The sequence below is a fragment of the Podarcis raffonei genome, chromosome 4, assembly GCF_027172205.1.
Source record: "Podarcis raffonei isolate rPodRaf1 chromosome 4, rPodRaf1.pri, whole genome shotgun sequence".
NCBI lineage: Eukaryota > Metazoa > Chordata > Lepidosauria > Squamata > Lacertidae > Podarcis > Podarcis raffonei.
The window spans coordinates 61,933,590-61,961,397 of NC_070605.1; the positions used below are offsets into that span (position 1 = coordinate 61,933,590).

A 27,808-nucleotide genomic window follows, 5' to 3' on the forward strand; every position below is an offset into this window, starting at 1 on the left:
TTCAATTTTATGGTCATTTTTTTGGGGGAGGGGAACGTGATACTGTTGCAACCATCTTAGGTAAACTATTCTGTGGGGACTCTGAACAGGGGCATATAACTACTTTCAATAAATAAATATAATCATCAGGACTTGCAATGTCATGTGATGCCAGATGGTGAATCTCATGTCATTAAATGATATAAACATTCCAGAGTTGGTGCCTATCCTTAATCTTGACAGCATTACTGGGATACAAGTTTATTAACCAGAATTATTAGAAGGAAAATGTATATATGTTATTTTTAAAATATATTTTTATTCATTGATATAATAATGCACCAGAACAAAAGAAAATTTGAACTATTGTGTTCTTACTTTTGCTCTTTACTGGTTAATCTGCTAAAGGTTTTTCACCTATTCGTTAAAGCTTGCTGCCCTCATAGATACCAATATTTTGACTCTCTTGCATAATTGGCAACAAAATAATGCATGAAGCTTTAAAAATTGAATCTGTTTAGTAAAAGGTCTTGCCATGACAAATTAAGTTATGGATATTTTGAGAACAAAAAGCCTGGTTTAACATCGAAGCACATTGCTAAGATTTCATAATTGTCCTTAAATTAGATTTCAGTATTAGACCTTCTGTTAAGCATTAGCTAAAATAAATGTGTGAAAGGTTAGAGAAAAACTTCAGACAAAAAAGTGGTGAAAAAAATCGCTTTAAAAAATCGCTTTCAACCATAATGTTCCTTGTCTCAATAAACATTGATGTACCATGTTATAATTAAACCATTGCCATATCGTAGCAATTCTTTTTTGTATGTGATTGAAATCCATTTGCTTCTGGGCTGAGAGACTGGAAGCTGATTACTAAAGTAAATAGCAACATTTCACCACAGTTTGATATAATATGACACAGAATGAAACGGTATATTTGAAATACTGGGTCTATAAATATATGGACTTTTCCTTAGCTATCTCAGAGGCTATCAAAAACACATTATTCAGAGTTGCCTAAGAGCCCAGAAGAAACTATGAATTGGCCAGTCATTCTAAATCTCTCAAATGGTCTTAACAAATAACTTGTGGGGTGGGGTAAAAAGATAAATGATAAACATTAACACTAGTTTAACATGATAAGAGTTGTCCTCTTTATTTTTGTAGTGTAGTTGAGGCACACTGGTGGTTGGAAACTAAAAACAAAGGACTTAGAATGACTTGATAAAGCACTTAAGTCAGTCACAGAGTGTGGCTGGTGAGGGAAGTTGTGGCTTTCTAAGAATCCCAAGGGCCAAACAGAGAGCCTTAGAGGGCCGCATTTGGTGTCCCTGTGCCTGAGGTATCCCATCCCTTGCTTAGATAAACAAATATGAATTGACAAAAGGACTTCTCTGTCCACTTCTTAGTTTCATCCCATGGTATGTATTATTCACCATATACCGTATTTTTCGCTCTATAACACGCACCCGACCATAACACACATGTAGTTTTAAGAGGAGGAAAATCCATAGGCATGCCATCCGTAGGCATTCCCTCCATAACACGCACAGACATTTCCCCTTACTTTCTAGGAGGAAAAAAGTGAGTGTTATAGTGCAAAAAATACGGTAATTCAATAATAAAGCATTCCAGAATTGACAGCCCCCTATAAGTCTTCACAATTGTTTGGGAAGGTTACTTCCCTTCTCCCCCCCAAAAACAAACAAACAAACAAACAAACAAACAAACAAAACCAACAACCTCTCCTGGCTGTTACAGATTCAAAATGTTGGGTTGTTTTGTAGGACAGGGAAGAGGTGGAAGAAGAAAAAGAGCCACGACTGTTTGTATTTTTACTCTTGCTGCTTTCCCATTAGTACTGATGCAAGGGGAAAAACATGCACTGGGATATTTAGGGAATGGTAAAGACATACTTAGGGACGCAGGTGGCGCTGTGGTTAAACCACAGAGCCTAGGATTTGCCGATCAGAAGGTTGGCGGTTCGAATCCCTGCGACGGGGTGAGCTCCCATTGCTCAGTCCCAGCTCCTGCCCACCTAGCAGTTCGAAAGCACGTCAAAGTGCAAGTAGATAAATAGGTACCGTTCTGGCGGGAAGGTAAACGGCGTTTCCGTGTGCTGCTCTGGTTCGCCAGAAGTGGCATAGTCATGCTGGCCACATGACCCGGAAACTGTACGCCGGCTCCCTTGGCCAATAAAGCAAGATGAGCGCTGCAACCCCAGAGTCGGTCACGACTGGACCTAATGGTCAGGGGTCCCTTTACCTTTACCTTTAAAGACATACTTGTCTCACACAATACAGTTGTAGTTGTTGTTTGTGTTGCAACAGTTATAGCAGGGACTTGGATCTCTATCTGGATTTGACCCTTTCTGAGAAGTAAAAATATTTGCTTCTTTGACATTATTATATAAGGAAATCAGTTACTACAGTGAAATTATACCATTCCTAAAAGTATTCCACATTTAAGTGAATATGGTTTTGTTTATTTCTCTTCACATGTTCTAATTAAATCTAAGGAGATTCTGTGGATCATGACCATAATCTGAAAATTCCCCAAAGGCAGGCAAAGTGTTGCTTTTCTAATATGTAAAGTGACTAATATTCTGAGGCATAATTCTTTTTCATTGACATTTCCAGTGAGAAGGATTTTGCCCTTTCAATAGTCCAGTTGTTGACTTTTGTGAGCCCTAAAACTGGTTATTGAATAACACTTTGGCCATTTCACTGTAGTTAAAATATTACTAGAAATCTCTGTTTTAACATGCTGTATCATCAATGTACTGTAATATGAATGGTTCTTAAGGGAAAATAATTTTGATTGCCACTGATTACCATTAAATACATATCTGCTTCAAGGAAATTCTATTTTATTTGATGTTACCATCTTTTAAAATATAACTTTTATGCTGCATCTAGAGGATATTGTAAACATGTTTGGATGGCCATCTGTCATGGATGCTTTAACTGAGATTCCTGCATTGCAGCGGGTTGGACTAGATGACCCTTGGGGTCCCTTCCAGCTCTACAATTCTATGATTCTAAATAATTATACTCCAGTGTTTTCTCAGAACCTGTTCTAGATCTGTTTTGTGGCCCACGTTAAAAAGAAAATTTAATGGAATTTTGGTGCTAGTATGGATATGTCAAGTGCTATTGAGACATATTAGGGATTCTATTAATTACATATTTTCTTTGCAGGTTCTGCCCTTTAGTTTCTGCCCTTTAATGGCATGCCCCTTAGTGGCAGCAGGACTGCCTGTTAATTACCACTTCAATAGTATCTCTTAGTTGCCTTTTAAGGACAATTTCCATTCTTGTGGAGGTATATATTTCTTTTGGACCATTACTGAGTGTCCAATTAATGAGGTCACCTGGGTGGTCCCACACAACTCAAACAATAAAATAATTCAACCATCAAAACTTAGAACAGAAACTATAACAATAAGGAACAATAAGCAATGTTTTCCATTAGTAATGCCACTGCTGCACACAGAAGTAAGCAATAAAAGAGAAGAATTGCAAGCAGGAGGCAATTAACATTGGAAGGAACCTTTGCTGAATGGAACATTTCATAAATAGAATAGAATTGTGGTGGAGAACCTGCAGCCCAAAGGCTGTATACAGCCCCCAGCCTAATTTCCCAAGGGTCGTCAGGAATGCTAGCTTCAGCACACCCAATGACCTCTGCAAGTTTCCTTTTTTGGGGGTGGGAGGGGGATAAATATGTTGGTTACCCTTCCACACTACCTGGTCAATGTTCAGATGGCAGCAATGGCCGTAATGCACATGCAGAAGAACCTTGGCCATGGAGAATTCGTACTATGTTATGCAATAACTAAAACTTCCATTTAAGTTTATTGAGGGGAAGTATTTATATATATTTGCAGATTTATAAACCTATTCAGAGCCAAAAGCTATCAGAGCAGTGTAAATAAGATAAAATTAAGCCTTTGCACCCTGAATGCTTCTCAGGTGTTTTCATTTTTTCCTTGTTGGAGTTTAAATTATTGAGATTTACAATTTTGGAGTTTAATACATGTTTTACATTTTCAATATTATGTGTTTTATATTGCTGCAAGCCACTTTGAAAACAAATGGTGAAATGCTGGATATAATAAATGAATAAAGAAATGTAAATGTGTTAAAATACAAAAGAAAGCAGTTTCTTAGCAGCACTAAATGACTATAGCATGGGTAGGCAAACTAAGGCCCAGGGGCCGGATCCGGCCCAATCACCTTCTAAATCCAGCCCATGGACTGTCCGGGAATCAGTGTGTTTTTACATTAGTGGAATGTGCCCTTTTATTTAAAATGCATCTCTGGGTTATTTGTGGGGCATAGGAATGCGTTCATTTTTTCTTCTTCAAAATATAGTCCAGCCCCCCACAAGGTCTGAGGGACGGTGGACTGGCCCCCTGCTGAAAAAGTTTGCTGACCCCTGGACCATAGCATGGAAGCAACCATACCCTGTTCCTTTATTTGTGAACTCCTCATCAAAATTTTATTGGTATGGCTAACATGAGGCTATGGTAAACAAAGAATTGTGGCCTATGGTAAACAATGGACAGATGTATCATATGTTACATCTGCTTGACTTTAACTCGCTGTGCTTTTAAAAACATATTTTCCCAGTTTGCACCGCGTTCTGATGGATTTACAGAATCAGCAGCTAAGCCAACTCTCTGAATGGTTAGCTAAAACAGAAGAAAGAACAAAGAGGATAGAGTCAGAGCCCTTGGGACCTGATTTGGAGGACTTAAAGCGGCAGGTAGAAGAGCATAAGGTAAGCAAAGTCAATAAATTTCTTGAGTCCATTTGTTTCTAGGGGATATGTAAATTAAATATATATATTTGAGAAAATGCCAACATAGTATTCTTGGGAAATTGAAACATTTTATAAAAGCAAATCCAGATTGAAACTGAACAAAACCTTCAGAACATGACATAGAAATTCTGGGTTTTCTATTAATAAGTCCAGGATTCTCATCATTTTCTTCTTTCTTTCACACAGTCATTATTCACAGAATAAAAAGTGGGCTGGGGTGCTAAGGGAAAAGGGAATTTCAATATACTATTTACTGGAAAACACAATAATAACATTTCAGATTTTATTATTCCCCTGGTTTCTTTTGCTATCTTGTACTTTCCTTCTAGAGTCCTCCAGTTGCAAATCGACACTATTAGTTATTATAATTGGGATTTCTAATCTCATTAGCAGTGCTGGGACTCTGAGCATGCAGCCCCCGAGCACTGTAAAGTATTCTAACTGAGTGCCTGCCTTTGTATTGGAAAAGATGTGGAATGTTTTTGAAAAATGAATTTAATTATAAAAACAACGAGCTAGCACATAGTGAACAAAAGACTTTAGTACGACTGTCTTTTTTGTTGTTGTTAGCTTCTGCTATACATAAAGACTGCAAGCCTAAGCCTATAACCAGTTTGAGTGAATGGGTTTACTTTGGTTGACAGCTTGATTCCTCCTATAAATAAAATACATAAACCATGATAAATGCATGCAACTTACTTTTCATGACTAATTAAAATAGAATGACAATTAATATACTATTATTCATAAGTAGGCTGGGAAGTGTTTGACTGAACATCACACTCACTATAGCGGTACATAAAAATTAGTTTCCCCACATACATATACCTATTTATTGCTGTACATATTGATCTTAGCAAAGCAATCTGAAAGGGTCATAACATTTTATGCACATTTAAGTTCCAGCTGTTCCATACAGATCACAGAGATACCATTGCTCTGTTCTTCCACTGCCTGGATTCAGTAGTTCTCCAAGGCAGGGGGAAAGAAACATTTTGGCTTCATGGACCAGATCCTCCTCCTCCTCCTCCTCCTCCTCCTCTTCTTCTTCTTCTTCTTCTTCTTCTTCTTCTTCTCCTCCACCTCCTCCTCCGCTTTCTCATTCCACTGTAAGGTCACTGCACTGGTTAAAGTAATTAAAACACAGTGTTAAGAACAGTTTAAAACTACTTACAACCACAGAAATAAGGTAACTCCTGTACATCTCAGGTGTCAAAAAGCTAGGGTAAAGAAGCATGTGTTTAGCTTTTACCAAAAATTATATAATGAAGATGACAGACACAAATTTTGCCTGAACGATACAGCAAGGTTTCTCCTGTGCATCTAACCTATTCTGCATTCATACGTTCCAATTTCAGTGTGGAAATGCCATTCACATATAGCTGTTGAGACAGGGTACTAGCTCGATGGGAAGAGTTTGGATTCCTGGATTAGTGGATCCATGGTGTTTTTGTAGGTAGAGAGGTCAGCAAAAATGTCTGCTTCTCTTTAGGTCTGTTATCTAATACCATCACCATAATTATTTTCCTTCACTTCTCTCTGATGTGTTTTGTAACCTTTTATTTCCTTCCCGAAAAGGATGATTAATTCTTTTGTCCTTGAAGGTAAATGCTGCATTAATGGTTACTTTTTTGTCTGCATTATTTGCCTCATCTGTCAAATTTAACACTTGGCTCAGCTCCTAATGTTTCATTTTCTCTTTCTTAACCCAGATAGGGGAAACAGACCTTAAAATAGTGATCATTCACTTAAATAAACTAAAATCAATCAGATGGTTCACTCCTAAGGCCAGGGCTTCTACATTAATCTTAACATTCTTCTAGTACAGAAGGAAGCATCTTCTGGAGCCTATGAGCTGACCAAAATGTCTAGTTATCTAAAAAGCACATCCTGGAAGATACAGAGATCAATGAGACTTCCAAAATCCCTTTGACCTTCTATATGGGGAGTGGTTCCCCTCCTGTAACTATATTTGATTTCTTGTCAGAAAGTGGTAGTCTTGGCTTGCCCTCAAAGGCATGTCCTCTGAAGTAAAAGGTAAAGGGACCCCTGACCATTAGGTCCAGTCGTGGCCGACTCTGGGGTTGCGGCGCTCATCTCGCTTTATTGGCCAAGGGAGCCAGCATACAGCTTCCAGCATGACTAAGCCGCTTCTGGCGAACCAGAGCAGCGCACGGAAACACCGTTTACTTTTCCGCTGGACCGTTACCTATTTATCTACTTGCACTTTGACATGCTTTCAAACTGCTAGGTTGGCAGGAACAGGGACCGAGCAACGGGAGCTCACTCCGTCGCAGGGATTCAAACTGCCGACGTTCTGATCAGCAAGTCCTAGGCTCTATGGTTTAACCCACACCGCCACCCGCATCCCTAAGTCCTCTGAAGTACTGGTACCTAAATCTTAAATTTTCCAACCAACAATGATGTTTCTCTCACTAGGTTGGGATGCAAATAAAGTTAACAAATGCATAACAAAAGGGATTACTTTGAATGCTATCCCTAGTAGAAGGTGTGCCACTTAACATTAGCAGTAAGTGCCACTGACATTATGGCAGACAATTAAAACGCCATTGACATGGAAACAGTGTATTCACTCTGATCAAGCGCTGTTAACCTCAGTGTGTTTTCCTTAACTGTCCAATAGAGAGCTAAGGTACATTATGTACCAAGCTCTTCCCCTTTATAGCATAGTTAATCTACATTTATAGTGCAAAGATGAACAGGAGATGAACTTTCATTCATGAACAGTAGCATAATTGGTGAGGGCTGAGCACTATTTCTATTCCCTTCTTCTCAAGTCCCCTTCTCAAACACAAAAATAGCCCTTGCTGTGGGGCAGGCAGCTGTGATTGGAGGCACTTCCAGGCCCCATCTAAGCATCTTTCCTCACCAGGGACTGGAAGAATTGCCACCAGTCGCAGCATCCATGGCTGAAAATAAATGTTCTGTGAGGTGAAGAGTAGAATATAGAAATATTAATTCAAATAAATAAACTGTAAACCCTACCTCCAAGTCATAACTTTTGGTTTTTATGTGAAAATTTGCAGCAGGTTGAAACATGAGTCTGCTAGAAGTTGTTGATTTTCAAACTCAGTCTGATTAACATATTGAACATGTAAACAAATCAATTTTGGTTCAGGGCTTATGATTGCAGGATACTGAATTGTGTAACCTGTATATATGTTGTTGCAAACCAGGTTAAGTGTCATGAGATTAAGTTATTCTTTCTTTCTGGTGAAGGATGGTGACACTGCCATTATTTCCTTGGCATAAGTCATTTCTTAGACAGTATCAAATATGGTACATGATATTACAAAACAATATATGTTGACAGTGTTCTCTTGAATACATCAAGCTACCATAATCTTGCATCCCATCCAACATACTGGTTTCCTCTGTATATGCTGAATTTTGCAGGAATGAATTCTGTTGTAAATTCCACTCTCCTCTCCCAGCAGGAGCACTGATGGAGATTGGACAAAAAGAGAGTTTGGAAAGTTACCTTAGAACAGTCCTGCTTTTTCTAATATCCTTTGGATTCTTTTGCTGCATTTCACAATTTAATTTATAATTTGTTGTGAAACTATTCTATCCCATAGATAGAAAGTGAAGAGCTACTGTAGGAAAGAGACCAATTTTCTTTCTGGTACACTTTATTATTTAATTAGGCATTTATTTACCATTTTGGGGCTGTGATTCTTTGATTTTAGTCCCAGATTAAAGAAATGAAAGTAATTATGATACCTAAAGCACTGATTATATTCCCTTTCCCCAAAGCCTTCAAAAACCTGTGATAGGTCCCAGGACTTTTAGGTTGATTCACACCTTGCCCCCCTGGCCGCAATTGGATAAAAGAGCTGAGCAATGGTTAGGCAAACTTCTACATCTCAGCTGATGAAAAGCATCAAAGGAAGCTCCTCAGAAGTCAATACAGTATAACCATTTAATACCAGACTCATGAGTGCTAATAAAAAGCATTCCCACCAGAGAAAGAATAAAGTCCACACACTCTGTTTAAGGGAAACATTATTATTGCACTCCAAAACAGGCAGCTAGAACATCTTTATAGCCATACCACATGGATATATATTCACTAAGCACAACAGTAATTGTAATGTTTGTAGTATAATGTTGTGCGTGTTTACTCAAAGGGACTGGCAGGACACAGATGAGTGTGCGCAGAGGGAAGTGGGGCTGGTGTCCAACTCAGGAGAGGAGGCCAGTGAATTGTGGACAACTGTGCTAGGTAGGAGGCAAAAATCAGAGGCAGCTTTAGAGCTGGGAGGTGGAGCACAGGATCAGTCAGAAGAAGAGGAGGAAGAGGCAGGTCATGCAAGTGTAGGGCTGAGTGCATCCCCACCCACTCCTGTACCACTGTCTCCCAGAACCAGGGGGGATTGAAGAGGTATGAGCAGAGGAAGCTTTCCACATAGGTATTGTCTCTGGCTACATGCGTGCAGCCCATTGAGGGAAGGTACATAAACTTGTGGAAGGGGACTTGTCTGCTGTTGCTGCAACTGCTCCATAGAGTGCAGACCTGGGAATGGCTGCTGAGATGCTAGACTGGTGTGTGTGGGTATTCAGAGCCATAGAAGTGACTGTAAGTGCCAGCTTTGACAATAAAGAGTTAACTATCTGGCGTATTCCTTTGGCTGGGGAGTGCCCTTGACAAAAGGTGGGTCCTATTGAGTTAATTGGGGCTTACTCCCAGGTAAGTGTGTAAAGGATTGCAATTATACTGCCTAGTAAAAATATTTAGGATTGCATATCTTGAAGGTTTGTGAAAATGAGGAAGATATTAGGCGATACCCAACATTTCTGGAACTTTCCAGTCTCCTCCCCTACGCAGCTTCCCTCCCTGCATGCTCAAAATCAGAGGAAACCCTCTGGAAAAGATGCGGGGGCAAGAGGGAGAGAGGAAATAGAAGTGCTATGTCACTGTAAAGGCATACATTTCTGCTAGTTCTGTTCACAATATTCTCTCCCCCCCCCCCCACTTCTAGTCTGCTTACTTCATCAAAGTATGTAACAACACATAAGTGATTTGTGTGTGTGTGGTTTCCCCCTCCTTTTTTGTCTTAGGCCATTCAAGAAGCCTTGGAGCAGGAACAAGTCAAGGTTAATTCCCTCACACATATGGTTGTTGTAGTAGATGAAGCTAGTGGAGACAAAGCTACGGCTGCATTAGAACAACAACTTCAGGTAATTATTAAAGTGGTATGTTTGTGACAAATAGCATCACACATTCTACAGCAAACAGTTCTGTTGTGATAAGAACTTGTCATAAATTAAAGGAATGAATTGTTACTGTTTTTTCTTGCATCATGAACTTCAGTGTATATAAAAATCTTGATCTTTTTAAGTGTATATAGCATGTTGACTGAGTAACTATTACCGTATTTTTCGCTCTATAGGACGCACTTTTTCCCCTCCAAAAATGAAGGGGAAATGTGTGTGCATCCTATGGAGCGAATGCAGGCTCCTTGGCTTCACGGCGACACCCCTGTTCAGCGAAGCCGGAGGAGGAACAGAAGGGTCTCCTTCTGTTCCTTCTCCAGCTTTGCTGAAGGGCGCTGCGCCTTCTCCCTCTCTGCACAGCGCCTCTCCTTCACAGGAGAGGCGCTGCGCAGAGAGAGAGAGAAGGCGCAGCGCCCCTTGAGCAACGCGCCTATCAAGCGAAGCTGGAGGAGGAACAGAAGGGTCTCCTGTTCCTCCTCCCGCTTCGCAGCGACGCGCCTGTCCAGTGAAGCCCGAGGAGGAACAGAAGGGTCTCCTTCTGTTCCTTCTCCAGCTTCGCTGAAGGGCACTGCCCCTTCTCCCTCTCTGCGCAGCACCTCTCCTGTGAAGGAGGGGCGCTGCACAGAGAGAGAGAAGGCGCAGTGCCCCTTCAGCGACGCGTCTGTCCTGGCTTCTGCTTTAGCCCTGCGCAGCCTCTTTGGGCAGGGGGAGCCTTCATCCCGCTGCCCTGAAGAGGCTTGGCGCGGTTACCCCAGAAGCCAGAACAGCCACACGGTATCCCAGAAGCCAGATCCCTCTTGCTGTTCTGGCTTCTGGGGTTCAGAATTATTTTTCTTGTTTTTCGCCTCCCAAAACTAGGTGCGCCCTATGGTCCGTTGCGCCCTATGGTGCGAAAAATACGGTACTTTCCTTTCCCATCTATGCCTTGGACATATTGGAGACATTTCTCTCAGTATGACAGCCTGAAGGGTGAAGTGCTAATATAAGAAGGAGGAATTGATCACACTAGAAATGCTAATGTTCCAGGAAGAACTCTTAACCCAGTAAAGAGTCTTGGACACACTCATCTCCTCCCTCACACACAGGGTGAAAGTATCAAGCTGTCCATGCCACCTTATTTGAACACATCATGCTACTGGATATCCAGTTTCTTCCTGAGAATAATGCAGGCCTTGTAGTGATGGTTCACATGTTTGGCCATCTGTTTGGGTCCACACATCAGACCCATCACCGCTGGAGTCCCTAAAACCACTAGTTCTGCCACTAGTGATTACTGAGTCTGTCACTGATGCATTTATGGCAGGGAGGAGGGACTAGTGAAGAAAAACAGCAGAAGCCCCTGGCATCGTTCCAGCTTCTTGCTGGTCCAGCAAAATTTTAGAAAGTCTATTCACTGCTTTGTCCACCAACATTCTGACATCCTCATCTCCACCACTGCTTCAACCCACCTCCCATTCAGCATCAGGTTCATCCTGCTGTTTGTTCTTGCTCCTCCACAGTGCTCAGGCAATGCAGTCACCCTTTTCCAATAGGCAGTGCTGAGGTGGACTTTGCGATCCCACAAAGGGGTAGGGGCAGTGAGCCAAAAATACCTGGATTTGTCATTGAAAGAATTGGGAAGGGGGAGGCTTTATTGGATGGCCAGATACCTTTTGCATGTGTTTTAAAATAATTCTCATTGTTCATTGGCTTAATTCCTCCATGTGGTGAAGGGAGAGGTGTGCACCCAACACTCATACTCTGTTTTCCTTAAAGGAATTCTTGAACAGGCTCTTAACTACAGTTGTGTGGCTAGGCATTGCAAGTAACCACAGGGAAATTACCCAGAGGTTTGGAATCTTTTGCCATTTGTATGTGAAAGATACAAGAGCAGTTGGTGGGACAGCATTGCTCCCCTGACTTACCAGTGTTGAGTGTTGCTGCCGGTAACTGAAAGGAGGAGGGGCAAAGCTCAGTGTGCTGCTGACTGGGGACCAGGAAAGCTAAAGGACTGTATCATCTTTCCTGTCCAATAATATCAGCTGGGGAGACCCCCTTTTGTGTCCCACCTCTTTCTGAGGTGCGTTTTGTGTGAATCTGAGTATTGGCACCCACCTTTGAAATACAACGCTGAAAGAACAACCTTCTAGTTGTTGTTTCTGGGGGTGGAGGGTGTTGTTGTTGTTGTTGTTGTTGTTTGCTATATTAAAACATTTTTACCAGGCCTTTGGCTTGATTTCTGAATGATATTATCTGGCTCTAGCTTACTTTAGTTTTTAGTCCTGTTTTGAAGATTGCTTTCCCAGTTCGTTATTGACTGTTGTGCTATTTTTTTACATTAAAAACAAAACACACCAAAAAATAAATAAATGTATGGCTAAAACTGTAGTGTAGTTTCAGGACCAGGGAGGTGAGTATAAATACCTTTGCTAGTGAGTAAATATTTTTCCTGTATGTGTATGTTTGTGGCATAAATTTCCCTCCAAAATCTTACCTGTGCAAATATTAACTTTTCTTTATTCACTAGCTTCATTTCTCCTATCTATTGATGCTCCTCCACCATTGTGGTTGTCTTTTTCTTATTTTATTACTGGGTTATCTTCTTCGTGAGACAGTCATATGCCTGTCGAGTAAGAATCAATGAACAGAATGATGCATTCAGCTAGATTTTACAACATGACAGCATCACTAATGACCAATGAAACTGAGTCAGTTTTGGAGCAATGTTTCTTGGACCAGTCAAATAATGATCTCAATGACTTTGGAATTCTGGTGACCACAATTATTGGTTATGACGTGTCATGATGTCAGATTTGGCTATGTGCTGAGATCACTGAAGGCAAATGAGGCTAATTTAGGAAGAAATGTCTAAAGAAACATTTTCAATGGCTTTTGAATAAATATTATTTTACAAAATTTATATACTGCTTGATTGTAATAAAACCTCTATGAAATTTACAAGAAATATTATCAATAAAAAGTGAAAAGCAAGCAATTTATAACTTTTAAAGCATAATTAGAATTAACAGTAAACTGAAAAGTGTTAAAAACACACCAACATATATGTGCCTGAATAGGCTTACCTAAACAAAAATGTTTAAAGCAGGCTCTTAGAAAGAGTACATCGAAGGCACCTGCTTCATGTCAATATTACTTAAGAGGAGATTTGATTATTATTTGATGTTACCAAATATTACTTCAAAAGCCCCTAATATTTAATTGTTCTGCTACTGAATTGTAATTCTTACCAATGTTGTTATTCGATCAGTCTGATTGTTTCAACACTTTGCATCTTGTCAAACAGTTGATATGTGATTCTCGGAGCAGTGTAATTCTTGCTTCTCTTTGAAGTCATGCTAATTTCAAGTAGACTTTGTCATCTTGTTTTGATTTGGTGTAGCATGTGAAGCCTCTTCCAGCATGCAAATTGGACAGTATTGTATCAAAGAAAGTGCCAAGTCTGAGTGTCCTTTAATCGTTTCACTTGGTGCTGGCTTCTAGTTTAAAGGAACACAGTTGCGTGTCAAGGTCCCTAGGGCCACCCCAATAACTCACACATCACACAGAATTTTTTGTTTAAGATTTTTGGCATAATTTTGGCCACAACTTTATTAAAATACAAATTTGTGAGTGGTTGCTTAGGCATTGGTTGCGACTATCTGCCCCCACCATGGGGGACAGACTGACATTCCGCACGATGCGAAAGTCAGAATAGGGGAATACACTTGGGGTAATGACGGAGCAGGGAACCTGCCCTCCCCCCAAATGCAACCAGGAGCTCATTGCTATGGCCCGAGCCCCCTTGACAGAGTGGACAAGCAATAGTTAGCCCCCAATTCCTTTAACGGAATCCTTTGCAGCAGCAGCATTAGAGGGGCAAGCACTCAACCTACCAAGGGCAGGCACTCAACCACTGCCCCTCAACCAACCAAACCATAAACCAATGCCTAACCACAACCTTACAAGTTGTGACGATTTGCTACGCAGTAGGCAAAAACCAAATGGCCCCAGCCAATCAGCCAGATGGACAAAATTCATACCGGGCCCCTGCCCCAAGAGCAGACGACCCCATGACAGGCATAGCAAGGTCAAAGCGAAAAATCCTAATTCTAGGGAGGGGGGGACGGGCAATCCGATGCACGGTCAAAAAGAGGAAGCCCTAGCCTCGTGCAAGGAGTTTTAGCATTTCTGGCTGTCAATCAAGAAATGGCAACATTAACTTCTTCCCAACAACAAGGGAAGCCCCAATCGCATCAGTGGCCAACAATCAATTAGCCCACCCCCAACTTTGGAGTGTCCTGGTGGCCCCCACCGCAACACGTGCTCTCCATGAAGGAGAACACGCTTTCTAAAGAGAGAGCACAGACCTTGTGTGGAGCTTGTGTGGAATACTTTTTTATACATATAAAGTGAAGTTGACTCAAGTATATATATATGTGTGTATATATATAGGTGTGGGTGGGCATACGCACACACACGCACACACCTTTTTCAGAGAAGTGTGCAATATAAATTGTCATAGTATTAAAATAAGGGCAAATAAATTAATTCCAATGGACAGTAATAAGGAAATATGAAGCACAGCATGCCACTGTAGTATATCAGGGAAGCCTGCAAAGCAGGTATATCACTATAATTTTTTAAAAACTTGATGTAGAGTCAAGGGGTTCCACACCTCCTCACCTCCTTCTGCCCTCACCTCTGCTGCTTCACTGTCTCCCAGGACCAGAAGTGGATTGAAGTGGGAGGAGCAGAAGGTTACACTAAGGCGGAGTCTTCGCCTGCTTGTGTGCAGCTTGGCTGGAGGAGATACATAAGCTGAGGTTGGGGGCGTGCCTCTCTGCTGAGGCAACTGCCTCATCGGGTGCAAACCTAGGAGTAGCTGAGAGACGCAGGACTAATGGGCATGCCTTTTTATGACTTGTAACTGTACTTTTGACAGTAAAGAATTAATGCCTCACTTTGCGCATTCTTGTCTGACAGCATTATGACAGTATACTTTATAACTGGTAGCTGAATACAGTGGTACCTCGGGTTACAAATGCTCTGGGTTACAAACTCCGCTTACCCAGAAGTAGTACCTCGGGTTAAGAACTTTGCCCCAGAATGAGAATGAAAATCATGCGCTGGCAGCGCAGCAGCAGTGGGAGGCCCCATGAGCGAAAGCGCGCCTCAGGTTAAGAACGGACCTCCAGAACGAATTACGTTTTTAACCCGAGGTACCACTGTATATGAAATTACCTGTTCCAAAGTATTCAGTTTGGAAATTGTGTAATATAAGATAATAGTTTGCCAGAGGTGCAAGATTTCATGGCCCGGCAAATGTGCACATAATTGCCTGCCATCAAATGATGACGATGCATCTGTGGAAGAACCCTTTAAAGTAGGAGAAAAGCTTCCAAGTGGTCAGAAGGGTGAAGCTAAAGGCTTCTGACAACTGCTGTCTGGTAGAAAGCCACATTCCATTCCTTTCTATAAATCACTGTCCTTGTTCCAGGAATACTGGGATTCTTGTTCAGCCGCAGAGAATAGGAAAGCAGTCATAGCAGTGCCCTTGTTCTTATCTGGTGCTGCTGTGCATTGCCAGAGTGGGCAGGCTGGCAGCCATATCATGTGGATGTGTAGCCTTATTCTGGCCATAGCATATTTTAGAATCAGCGGCTGCTACAAGTAATTACAATGTTATAGACTGATGCAGACAAATGGTGGGCACTACCAACTGGAGAACCCCCAAGGGAAGAAGACTCAGAATCCTGGGATTGGTGATAGGGTGATGATGAATGGCCAGAGAGGGAAGACTGAGAGGAGGTGGTTTTGGAAGCTGAAGAGGTAACAGGGTGTGGCAGAGGAAAATTCAGAATCAGAGGGAGGCCAAGAGGCAGAGAGGAGACTTAGGCAGCTGCGGGAAGGCAGGGACCTTTAGTCTCTGCAACTGCCTCATGGGGCAAGACTTGCTGAAGAAGAATTGCTGGCACTCCTGAGCAGATCATGTTTCATCCAATAAACAGTTCACTTACCCTGTATGGTTTATTGCTGGCTTTTGACATGCAAGCTTCTGCCCACATGTTTAGGCTCCCGGTGTAATCCAAAACATCAGCGTCTTCATAATAGTCTATCTAATTATAAATGCCTCTGCTATAAGAAATACAAACTCTGTTGTACACTTTTTAATTTGAAGGTCTCAGTGGGTTATTTCATATTTTGAAATTTGCTAAGATTAGAAAAAAGAGAATAAACTAATATAATTAGCTGGTAAGCAGTTACAAGTTATATTTTTACATGTGTTTTTCAACATTACAGTGTTTAGAAGCATTGTACGCTTATGCACAATGTTTAATATACTTCATAGAGTACTAGCCATACTTTTAATATTAACATGGCTGATCTTTTTAATTCTATAATTTTATTATTGCAATTCAGTAATGTGCTTCATCAAACAAGACTTCAAGGCCGTATATTTTATGGACTTATAGGGACCCTTAGAATGTTACTGAAAAAGTTACAGCTTATTTTCTCAAATGTATTCAGCGCCAGGTGAAATGGTTGAGCTTAAAGCAATACTATAGCATATTTACAATGTTCTACCTTTTCTTTTTAGCATTTAGGAGACCGCTGGGCTACAATTTGCAGATGGACAGAGGATCGCTGGTTTCTACTCCAAGATGTCCTTCGAAAATGGCTGCAATTTACTGAAGAACAGGTGAGGAATGTTAGCAGTACCAATTTGTTCAGAGCCAACCCATCCATGAGGCAAGGTGAAGCCTCCAAGGAATGCTTTGCCTGTTGTTGTTGCTGCTGCTGCTGCTGCCACAGTGGCAGTGGCAGCTGTGGTGCATTCCTTGGAAGCTGGATCTGCTGGCTGCCTCCTGGCATCCCCAGCAATGCCATCTCTACAGTAGCCTCTTGGCGAATAGGAGGAACTGTTGGTCTCTTCCCACCTTGTTCCAGAGGCAGGCCTTCACTCACTCCTCCTTCCCTGGCAGGGAGGACACCATTTTGTGGCTTGTCTTAGGTGCCAAAATGTATTCGGCCGGCCCTGCATTTGTTGCTTTCTTAATAATAACAATACTTTGCTTAACAATACTTTGTGTATGGTCTTACTAAAGGATTTTCTTTTTCTTCTTAAGGGTCTTTTCGATGCATGGCTTTCTGAGAAGGAAGATGCTCTCAACAATATCCATACCACTGATTTCAAAGATCAGAAAGAAATGTTGGAAAATCTGCAAAAGTTGGCTGTAAGGTTTTTACATTGTTATATCTCTCTGTGTTTGTTTATGTGTTTCAAACGTTTATATTCCATCTTTCAGAATAGTCTTGAAGGCATCTCACAACTTACTTACTTCATATATATATATATATATATGCCATAGTAAAACAATAAAGTATTTTGAAAAGAATATAGGAAAAATAATCTCTAGGAAACTGGGTCATCACAGTCATAAAACATCAATAACAATAATAGTTATTAAATGCTTGGCTGAATAGAAGTGTTTTTATCTGTTGCCTAATAACCATCAAGGTAGGTGCCAGTCAAATATGTAACCAAAGGAGCCCCACAAATGAGGACCCATAACTGAGAAAGCCCTATTCCTGATAGCTGTCCACCACTAAGGATGTCAGAAAATTCTGACAAAAACAGAAAAGGAAAAAGCAAATGGCCGTAGTTCACATGTTCATCTGTGGTCAGGAACAAACATCAGTCAAATGAATATGACTGGATTTTGTTTACATCATTAAGTTTTTTAATAGCTGCAAAAACAATGTATTTATCTTTTTTACATTGTTTTGATGTTTCCTTTACACTGAAATGATCCTAATTTATGTAAATAGTTACATTATTTATATAACTTGATAGACCTGCCAGTGACTTTTACAGATTAGTATATATTCCCAGCCAAACAATTCTGCCCTTGCTACTGTAGGATCAATATAAAAGGAGTGCTATACAGTATTAGCCAAGCAGAAATGAAAAACCAATTCAAACCTGGAAAGCCCAACATTCAGCAAATGTTGGTAAATGGCCAAGAACATGTCAGGAGGTACAATTTGCTGCCTTTAAAAAGACAGCTTGAATCTCACACCCAGCTCTCTGTTTTCCTATTGGTGCCAAAATAACTGCTGAGGTTCATGCCACGCAGACACATTGAGGGATGGCAGTAGGACGCCTCTTTTGGTTACATAACAGTGTTACAGTTATTGTAGCCTTGCCTCATGTTGTGGATATATGAAAGAAAAAAGTCACTGTGGCCTTCAATATATTAAAAATAAATTAGAAATTATTACAGTAAGTTTGGTCCCATAATCAGACCTTAAAATGTCAGTTTTGTTGTGCAAAAATGGAAAGGTTATATATTTTAAAGATCTTGCCATTTGATTGTTCAAACTAATTAACAGGTACCTGACAGCTGGTTTAAAATTGCTGCTAAACGTCCCTGCTGACTCACACGGTGACTACAAATTTAATGTTCATTAAAATATGTCACAATTGGAGATCAAAAATTGTGACCATCTGTCAGCATAACCTTAAGCATACGTTGTTCTTGATAAACTGTGCCTAACCCTATGACCTGAGTAAATTTCCATAGGCTAAAATATAGCACATATCTATATCAATCCTCAACACAAGCCCCATAATATTGAAAAGGGCAAATACTGGCAGAACAATTTGAAAAAGCAAATCCTTGTTTTTGCTAAAGGGAGTCTGAGAGAGAGAGATACCAGATGGTGTTCTTTGTATTTGTTAATCTTTTACTTTGACTAAAGTTTAGATTTTTAGATTTTACTCAGTACCAGAAATATTAGGGAAATAAAATGAAATTAATTGGAGTTAAAATTATAGCAAGTTTTGTAGTTTAACTACCCTCTGCAAATTATAGTTACCAGGATGGTTGCGAGGAAGCCATTACTTTAATTATATGGTGTGGATGTGACCCCAATCAAATGACAATCATTCAATTAGCGTTTGAAAAGCTCACCCCTTTTCTTATTTCTGAGAAACATATTTGTTTCCTGTTAATTGAAAAACCTAAGGAATATTGGTACAGCCTTTTGATCAACCAATGTAAGCGCCAGAACTAGGGGTAAGAGGGAGACAAACCACTCTTGAGGCATAGCTCATTGAGGCAACTCTATTCTACGATGTGTTTGAAAAGTACCAACAGCGAGACAGTCTATTTAATTTAGATTCTTTATTTTGAATTTATATACCTTATTCTCTAACATCAGAATGATATCTGATGTGGTCAACAACATTGATGAAAAGAGCAATAATCACAAAAGCAAACCAATTAAAACCTTCCCAAATCCGGATGAAAATAGCACAATTCATGATTAAATCCTTATCTGAGAAAAGTATTCGGAGCAGTTTGCTAACCAAAACAGAGAAAGGCATCCCTTCCTTGGCTGTTTCTGCCAATAGAGCACCATAGGGCCAAGGAGAATCTGTGGGAAAGATATGGGCGTTTCCCAGAACAGATGATATAAGCTTCCATCCAGTCCTGTGGTAGTTTGAAGGTTGGCTTGGATGTAATTTCTCATAACCCATTGCAGCACTCAGACATTGGCTCAAGGATCTGCACTACCCCTCATGGGTTTATCAAAGGGCTGCGTGTTGACAACACATAGGTGACCCTATGATCACTCTTGTTCAGGTCATGTGTGTGTTAAAATTTTTGTCCTGCCTATTTCTCCAAGGAGCCTGAAGGCAACTAACAGTAGTAGAAACAGAATAGAACAGAAGTAATCCCTAAAGAATGCCTGTATATTTAGAAGTTAATAAATTTAACAATATCCAACCTCTTTAACAAATTATCATTATTTAGGGAAGCTTCTTAAGGTTTAATGTTTTACTATGTTTTTATATATGCTGGAAGCTGCCCAGAGTGGCTGGGGCACTTCAACTGCCTCCCTAAAATGAGATGAAAATGAGATTAAAAATTGAGTATCATCCGCAAGCCAATTTCAGGATTACCTTCCGCAGCGCTTTCATATAGATGTTAAATGTTGATTTACTGTTGTTTTAGTGTTTATTGGAAATGATGTTTTAATGTTTACTGTGTGCTGCCTTGGCACTTACTGAAGGGCAGGTTATAGATATCTATTTTAAAAATACATAAATGAATAAAATGGCATACTTGATTATTGTGTTCAGTGTAAAAAAGAAAAATATTGATTCAAAATCTTTTTCAGTCAACTTCGACTGACTCATTAGGTTGATTACCAATATGAAGTTATTGTTGATAAACATAACCTTTTTTCTCATTTCCTACTTAATTTTTTTTATTATGAATTCTGGGTAAGTGTAAAGATAAGTTGAAGAATACACAGGGATTTCCAAGAGTTTTCTCATTGACTCTTATTTAACACCAAGAGTATCAGTAGCATCTAGATAACCTGGACTATGTTTAAGACTGTTAGAAGCCTATAGTTTTCTTTTTAAGGAAAAAAAATCAAATGACATAAACAATATCACATCATCTCTGTTATGAGCAAAGTAATGTTAAATCTGGAAATTATAGCAGTGTTAACTGTTTTTCTGGATAAATTATATCTGGAAAATTACATTGGTTTGTAATTCCTAGGCTGTAATATAGTAAGTTTTTATTTGCTAATTTAGTGCAGCCTACCTTGTGCCATCAAGATGTTTTGGACTATAAATCTCATCAACCCAAGCCAGCATGGCTGGTTGAGGCCAGAGCTTCAGATACTCTCCCCAAACAACCAGTAGTCGCCTTCATAATAATAATGGGGAGGGGGTTGTATCACATACTTCATTCCATATTAACATTTAAAAGTCTGCTTCATTTGTCATTTAAATGTCTTTTGGGACTCAATTAGTTTAAAGGTCATCTATGAAAATCTGCTTAGAATTGCTGCTTTGCATGTATATTAGTGAATATACTTGCATTAACTTATTTTTAACATTAGTGTTTATATTGTAGGCTTATTGCGGTAACAAATCATAAAATGCACTCAGTTAGTCTAGTACATTTATACCGAAAAACACGTGTTGCTCATAATTTCTAATGGTCTCACTATAACAACATTCCTTTTTACAGTAAATCATGCTTTCATAGTTGTAGCTGCAAGAAGGACTGTGCAGTAAGCTACACTTTTTAATAAAATAATTCTTTAGGAGCCTCAGAATATGGCATAGAGGCATTATGTCAAGTCTAGGTGCTTGTGTAGTCCAATCTTCTCCCTTACCTGTTGCTTCCCAGATGTTTTGGAATACAGTTTATTTTCTTGCCCATTGTACACATCACATCATATTTTTACCATCTCCTGCTCTTTTTAAGATGTACCAGTACATCAATCAATTAATAGCGCGTTTCCTGAATGACTTCTTCTATTTTACAGATATTGAAAGGAGAACTGGAAATCAAGAGAAAGACTATGGATAAACTCAACTCACTCAGCCAAGATCTCCTTTCAGCTGTGAAGAGTAAAGCACTATCTCAAAAGCTGGAAGGGTGGTTGGAAAATGTGGCTCAGCGTTGGGATAGTTTGGCACAGAAACTGGAGAGCAGTTCTAAGCAGGTTTGTCATCACTATTGTCCTGTCAGCTGATGACAGTTAAATCATATGCCTGTGAAGTGACTGAAGTGAAATTGGCAAAGTTTCAAATCTTTTTCATTCTGAGCTTGTTTTAGACATGAGCTTCTTCTGAACTAGAATAGGGGTGTGTGAAACCTGTCCTTTCATTTCCACAGGGTTTTCCACTCTGCCTCACCAGGCTTTCAGATATTCACAAAAAGTCCATGAAATATTTTTGGTTCTACAAATATGTTTTGCACAGTTAGGGGGTTCTTCATTTTTTACCTTGATAAAAGCTGTTGTGTGAACTAATGTGTATCATAAGGGTAGACTGGCACATGCACATTTATATTTTACATGTGCAAGTGCACACACAATTTTCTGGTTCCATCTTTTAAGGATTTTGTTGGATTCAGGCTTTGTTGTAGTATAAGAAATAGATGCCTCTGCCATAAAAACCATAAAAACCAAATGTGATAGAAACACCCACATGCTTGTTCAAGGTTAACAGTTACTCACGTGTAAGGAGAGGAAAATAGGGTGGCTACTACTACCATTGCTGATAAATGGTTACTATAGAGATGCCACACCATGTTAGTGATAGAAAATGGAACAGAGATCTCTATAGCCAATCTAATAAATCATTAATTTGCTGGGTAACAAATTTAAGGTTCAGCACCAGTTAAATAAAATTGTGTGCAATTTCTTATGTATGCTCCATTCCAAATATTAGTAGAGTGACTTTATTTGTTAATTTAAATAGGAATACGAATTTGTTTGTTAATTTAAATAGGAATATGAAGCCACTCCCAATATTGCCAATGAAGCTGTTTGTTTCAAATACTGCTTCAGATGAAATTTGGTGCCAGCGTATAGATGCTCAGAACTGCATTCATGATTTTTGTTAAACGTATCAAAACATGATGGGCTTCTTCAAAAATCCTCAGCTGTTTGGCTGAGAAAGAACTCCCAAATGTTATTTGAACATTGCTATAAATTTCGCAATGCTGTGTTTTGCATGGGTTTGGGCTATGGAGTAGGTCTCATCATTTTGCTATACATACTGCAACATAAAGGTAACATCTGAAGGCAGAATCTGATAAATCTGCTGTTTCTTACGTCTTGGCATTAATTTATTGATCTAATAAATTGATATTTGGCCTGTCAGGGAAAACCTCACAAGCTGCACATTTAAATTATCTGAATGCAAATTGCCTCCATTTTTGGACTGGTTTACTGTTTACTACAAAGCAGAAGAATGCCAGGGATTTTATCTCCTTGTGAAATTGAGAAATAAACTTTTAGCACTCATCAATTTGCATGAAGCATTAGCGAAGGCATGTTTTTAATAGTAAGGGATGCCACTTGAATATGTTTTGGGACAGCTAGCAAGGCAGGCTTTTCAAGCCACTGAATTATTTTCCAGCCCATTAATCCAAGCCACAGAAAACCAGTTTCGCCCTTCCTTCCCTTTAAAAAAAAACCTTCAAAAATCAAGCTGTCAAACTCAAGTAGGCACCTATCCCGGCCTGCCTTTGATAGCTGCATCTGCAAAAATTGCAAGAGGTAATCCAGTCTGTAAAAAATTTGTAGAACAACAGGTTCTTTTGCAGTTGGTGACCTATTCTCACAATAATTTTCTTGCCATCATAGTTTTGTTATAGATTATCTCCCTATGCAATTTAGTGGAACCACTTCTCATGGGGTGTCTGAGGCTAAGTTGGGTTGCCTTTGCAACTGAGGATTGCATGTACTGACGACAGCCAAGCGCAAGCCATTAAGATCACTGCAGGGAATAGCCTGGGCTGACTGTTCCCCTGACAGTGCCAAGCACTGCAAACTCAAGTTGCAAGCAGGCTAGTAGTTGCCTTTTATAACTTAGGCTATGTACACATTAGCAATCTGCAACACAACAAGGTTGTTCCCCCCTGCCGCTATTCAAGTTGCTTTATTACATTGCTGTGCACACTAGAGACAGGGCAGGGTTTTCTTCACCCAGCATGTATTACAGTGGTACCTCGGGTTAAGTACTTAATTCATTCCGGAGGTCAGTTCTTAACCTGAAACTGTTCTTAACCTGAAGCACCACTTTAAAGCTAATGGGGCCTCCTGCTGCTGCCGCGCCGCTGGAGCATGATTTCTGTTCTCATCCTGAAGCAAAGTTCTTAACCAGAAGCACTATTTCTGGGTTAGCGGAGTCTGTAACCTGAAGCTTATGTAACCTGAAGCGTATGTAACCCAAGGTACCACTGTACTTGATTTGTTTCCACATTCTGAACTCCAATTCACTTAAGCTTTTTATGGTACTGAGACCAAGAGAGGATCCACACCATACATTTAAAGCACATTCAATGCTCATTTAAAGCACATGGCTTTCCACAAAGGATCCTTTGAACTGTACTTTGTTAAGGGTTCTGGGAACTGTAGTTCTTTGAGGGGGAAACTGCACTTCACAGGATACATCCAGGAAGCCATGTGCTTTATATGTACATCAAATGTGCTTTAAATGTATGGTGTGGATTTGCCAAAGGGGAACTTTGACTAGCATGAGGTCTGTAGAAAGAACCGTCGTGTGTTCTACCACAGTAACATCTGGTATGCTTTGTTCTTACGTGTCAGGAAAATGTTGCCCTGGAGGGCAAGAAAAAGAACCATTAATGCCATCAAGAATGCTTCTTCTTGTCTAAAAAACTGTTCCATTAGTAAAAATGAGCACAGGTCATTTAAGAAACACACACAAAATAAATTGAGTGGTTGTGAATATGTAATAGGTTCTTCTTTACTTCAGTTAGTTTTCTAAGCTATATGCCATTTGTCTGCTGAAGTAGCCAGCTGTTGAAGCAAAGAATATGAATGAACACATACATATTCTCTAATTTGTTTCACAAAATCCAACTTCTCATTTTCACCTTTGTTTGCTTGACTTGGTATAAATGGCATCATAAATACATTCTATTTACGTTTCCTCCTGATTTTTATATTGACTTTTTCATATGTCTTATTCACCTAGCATGAGTCAGATAAAACAATTTGGCTTGAGTTCAATACAGTGTTGTTTTGTTCTGAAGGTCAACCCATGAACAAGGAAGAGCAGTTTCTCATTATTTTCTATTGCCACTCCAAACAGTCTTTATTAAAGTCTTTCAAGCAATGTGTGACCTCTGTTTCAATACTTCTCACAGATTTCACAGGCTGTTGCTACCACTCAGACATCACTAACACAGACAACAGTGATGGAAACTGTAACTATGGTGACCACCAGAGAGCAAATCCTGGTTAAGCATGCTAAAGAGGAACTCCCACCACCACCGCCCCACAAGAAGAGGCAAATAGTTGTGGATTCTGAAATTAGGAAAAGGTGAGGACTGGGGAAAGTGCTTAAATGAGGGAACATTTTTTCATCAACATTATTAAAATATAGAAGTATTTATATACTGCAATATCAGGACAGTGTAAATATTGAAGATTTAAATTAAAGTGCAAATGTTTAAATGTTTAATGTTATCTTTTAAATCAGTGGTATATTCTTTTCTATAAAGCAGGCTTTTTTTCTAACTGGGTTACCTGATAATTTTAATGTTTTATATAAGCTTTCTCATGACATAAAAATCACATCTGGAAATCTAGCAGAATGTAGCAGAAGTTCAGCGCTCATTTCCATGTTAATTGCTTCAAGCAAAAAAATCTGCTTGCAACCCCATTATCCTGTAAAATTGTGGGAGTGTTGTGCTGTAATTTCCCTGCAGTTTTTACGGATCATGCCACCCACCCATGGTTCAAACGAGACATAAAGGTGAAAAGGCTATCGTAACTACACGAAAAACAGAAGGCTCTAGTCTGCATTGAGGTGGTATTCTAGCATATGGTTATTTCCTGCCATTGTCAAAGGGGAACAGAATCATGCATGTGCCTAAAGGGTGATAACATGTCTGATGACGTTCACTGTTGTGTCCCATCAAGCTCACTGATGTGAATGGAATTTAGTGTGACATGACAGTATATTGCTCAAAAAGCCACAGTTCCACCATGCAACAGGTAATCCAGTGTAAAAGGAACATTAGAAACCAGGGCAGAGGCAAGCATTGCAAGCAGGAATACTAATACAATAATCTCCACGTCTGAATCAAGAATCACCAGCAGGATGACATCACAAACACATTTAGCTCTGTGATGATTCCAACAAAGGCAATAAGATTTGGCTGCCTTCGCCTTTCACATTCCTCTTTTGAAGATTTGCCATGCAACCACTGGGGCTGCACCTAGTATAGTACCATTACAGGGCGTTTCCACCTGGATGCCTGTGCCTTGGCTAATGCAATATTTGGTTGGAGGGTCCTACAGCAGATCCTACCACCTTAATACCTGCAGCCTTCTCACTCTAGTAAGGTTGGCTGTTGTACTTTCCATCCTGAATACTGAATACTGGGAATACTGGGAATGGGGGAAAAGTACAGTTGTGCTTACCTGAAGTGTAGCTTTCCATAGTTAGCTTGGCTGCATGTCCAGTTATAGTCACCCCTTAGTTACATTGTGAGGTAGGATTTTCTTTCTTCTATGACTCCTGATTTTCTCAAGCTTGCCGAGTCTGCAAACTGCATCATGGGAGCCCCACCTCCCCAAAGGTTGCTGCTTCCCTTCCACTGAGATGAGGAGGCAACAACCTGACCTTCTGCTGGGAATGGGATACTACATTTCAGGTAAGTACAAGTGTGCTTTTTCTGCCTTGAGTTCCACAATGAAAGAGCCTCTGAAACAAATGAAGATAAGAAAGACTGTCTTGTGCCAGGCCCTTTGTTTTGCTTAGGAACACTGGAAGAGGATAAGAGTAGGATGGAGACAGAAACAATAGCTGTGGTTTACAATTAAGTTACTATCTTCAACCACTGGATGGACTAGGCATGTCTGAAATTCAAATTAATATGGACCATGAGAACCAACTGTAAAAAGCTAAATATGTTTTGAGCCTCTTTTACATGCAGGATGACTGCAAGTCTCCATATGTCTTTAATAACATTGCTCTTGTATTCAAACCTCCCATGAAAAGGAGAACAAAAGAGGGTGCAGCTGCAGCAGTTTTTTATTCTGGATCAACCTAGCTTCAAAGCATCAGTCATGCAGACCTAAAACTGCTTCAAAACATCTAGTGCAGACTTAAAACTTGCCCATCATCAATCATGGCTTTCCCAAAGTGAACTCTGGGGGGTTGCAGTTCTGAAAGGGGACTAAGGACCGCTTGCAGATAAATCTCACAAACCTTGCCAAACATTCTCTTTTTTCTTGACAACTCTTTTACCCAGTAAAATAAATGCCACTCAAGATATAGCATGAATGCAGAGCTCAGTATGAAGTAAAATATTATGTTATTTATAGTTACTATAGTATTATTTCATTTTCATTTTTACACTGCTTTTTTAAAAAACATTTGTGTATGAGGGATGGGTGAGGATTTACATTTTTCCCTGAATGCTTCAGTGGTTCAGGATGTGAGGATTGAGGAGGAGGACTCTCCTCCTCTAGAAACTGGAAACTGCCTTCCCAGTCCTGGAGGAGATGCTTTTCCACCCTTCCTGCAAGAAGAATACAAAATCACTGATGAACACAAGATTTTTCTTTCTTCACCTGGGGCATCCCAGAAGAAATTTCCCACAGAAATTTCTACTACTTTTTTTATTCTTCCAGCTGTTGAATAAGCTAAAATACTAGATGTGTTTTTTAAATTCTACCCTCTGATACTTACAACCTCTGAAATACTTGTGAATGATACACTTTTTAGACCATAGCTAAAATTGCTCTGTACATATAATATGCCATGTCACTGTACAAAGACTGTTTGTCAGAGCGTCATTGTAGATAACTCTGGATCAGAAACTAGCTGCCAAGCCTTTTGAAAAAGGAGATGTATATTTAAAGCAGGATAGGTGCTCCATCTAGTGTCTTCTCCTTTAGTGAATTTTAGATAAATATCTTGTTCTCTTTACAAAAGTAACAGCTGATTTAAGTACAGCCAAAATAAAATATACTTTTAAATACAGTAATATGACTAATGCTACCGATTTAATGTGCTCTGAATTTTTGCTCTTCGGCTCCTACTGAAAATCATGCAGCAATATTTCCACGCTCCATACAGTACCACTTTGCTCAAAACAATAAACAGTAGCTGACAGCCAGACTCTGACAATTTGAATCAGGAACAGTCTAGTAGAATATTTCAGCCATATGTTATTGGAAATATTCTACTGTGATCTTGCAC

The 27,808-nt window shown here is 39.8% G+C and overlaps 1 protein-coding gene across 12 annotated transcripts in view; it reads left to right on the forward strand.

Moving 5' to 3' along the window:
- Positions 1-27,808, forward strand: part of DMD (dystrophin) — a 995,174-nt gene that overhangs the window by 381,715 nt on the left and 585,651 nt on the right. For all 12 annotated transcript variants that reach the window (XR_008330242.1, XR_008330243.1, XR_008330241.1 and 9 more), the window contains 6 exons: positions 4,614-4,764; positions 9,889-10,008; positions 16,622-16,723; positions 17,151-17,258; positions 21,382-21,561; positions 24,741-24,916. Coding sequence is in view for 9 of the 12 variants with exons in the window: in XM_053386964.1 (XP_053242939.1) it covers positions 4,614-4,764; positions 9,889-10,008; positions 16,622-16,723; positions 17,151-17,258; positions 21,382-21,561; positions 24,741-24,916 (837 nt within the window). In the remaining 3 variants the exon portion in view is untranslated. The remainder of the gene's footprint in view (positions 1-4,613; positions 4,765-9,888; positions 10,009-16,621; positions 16,724-17,150; positions 17,259-21,381; positions 21,562-24,740; positions 24,917-27,808) is intronic.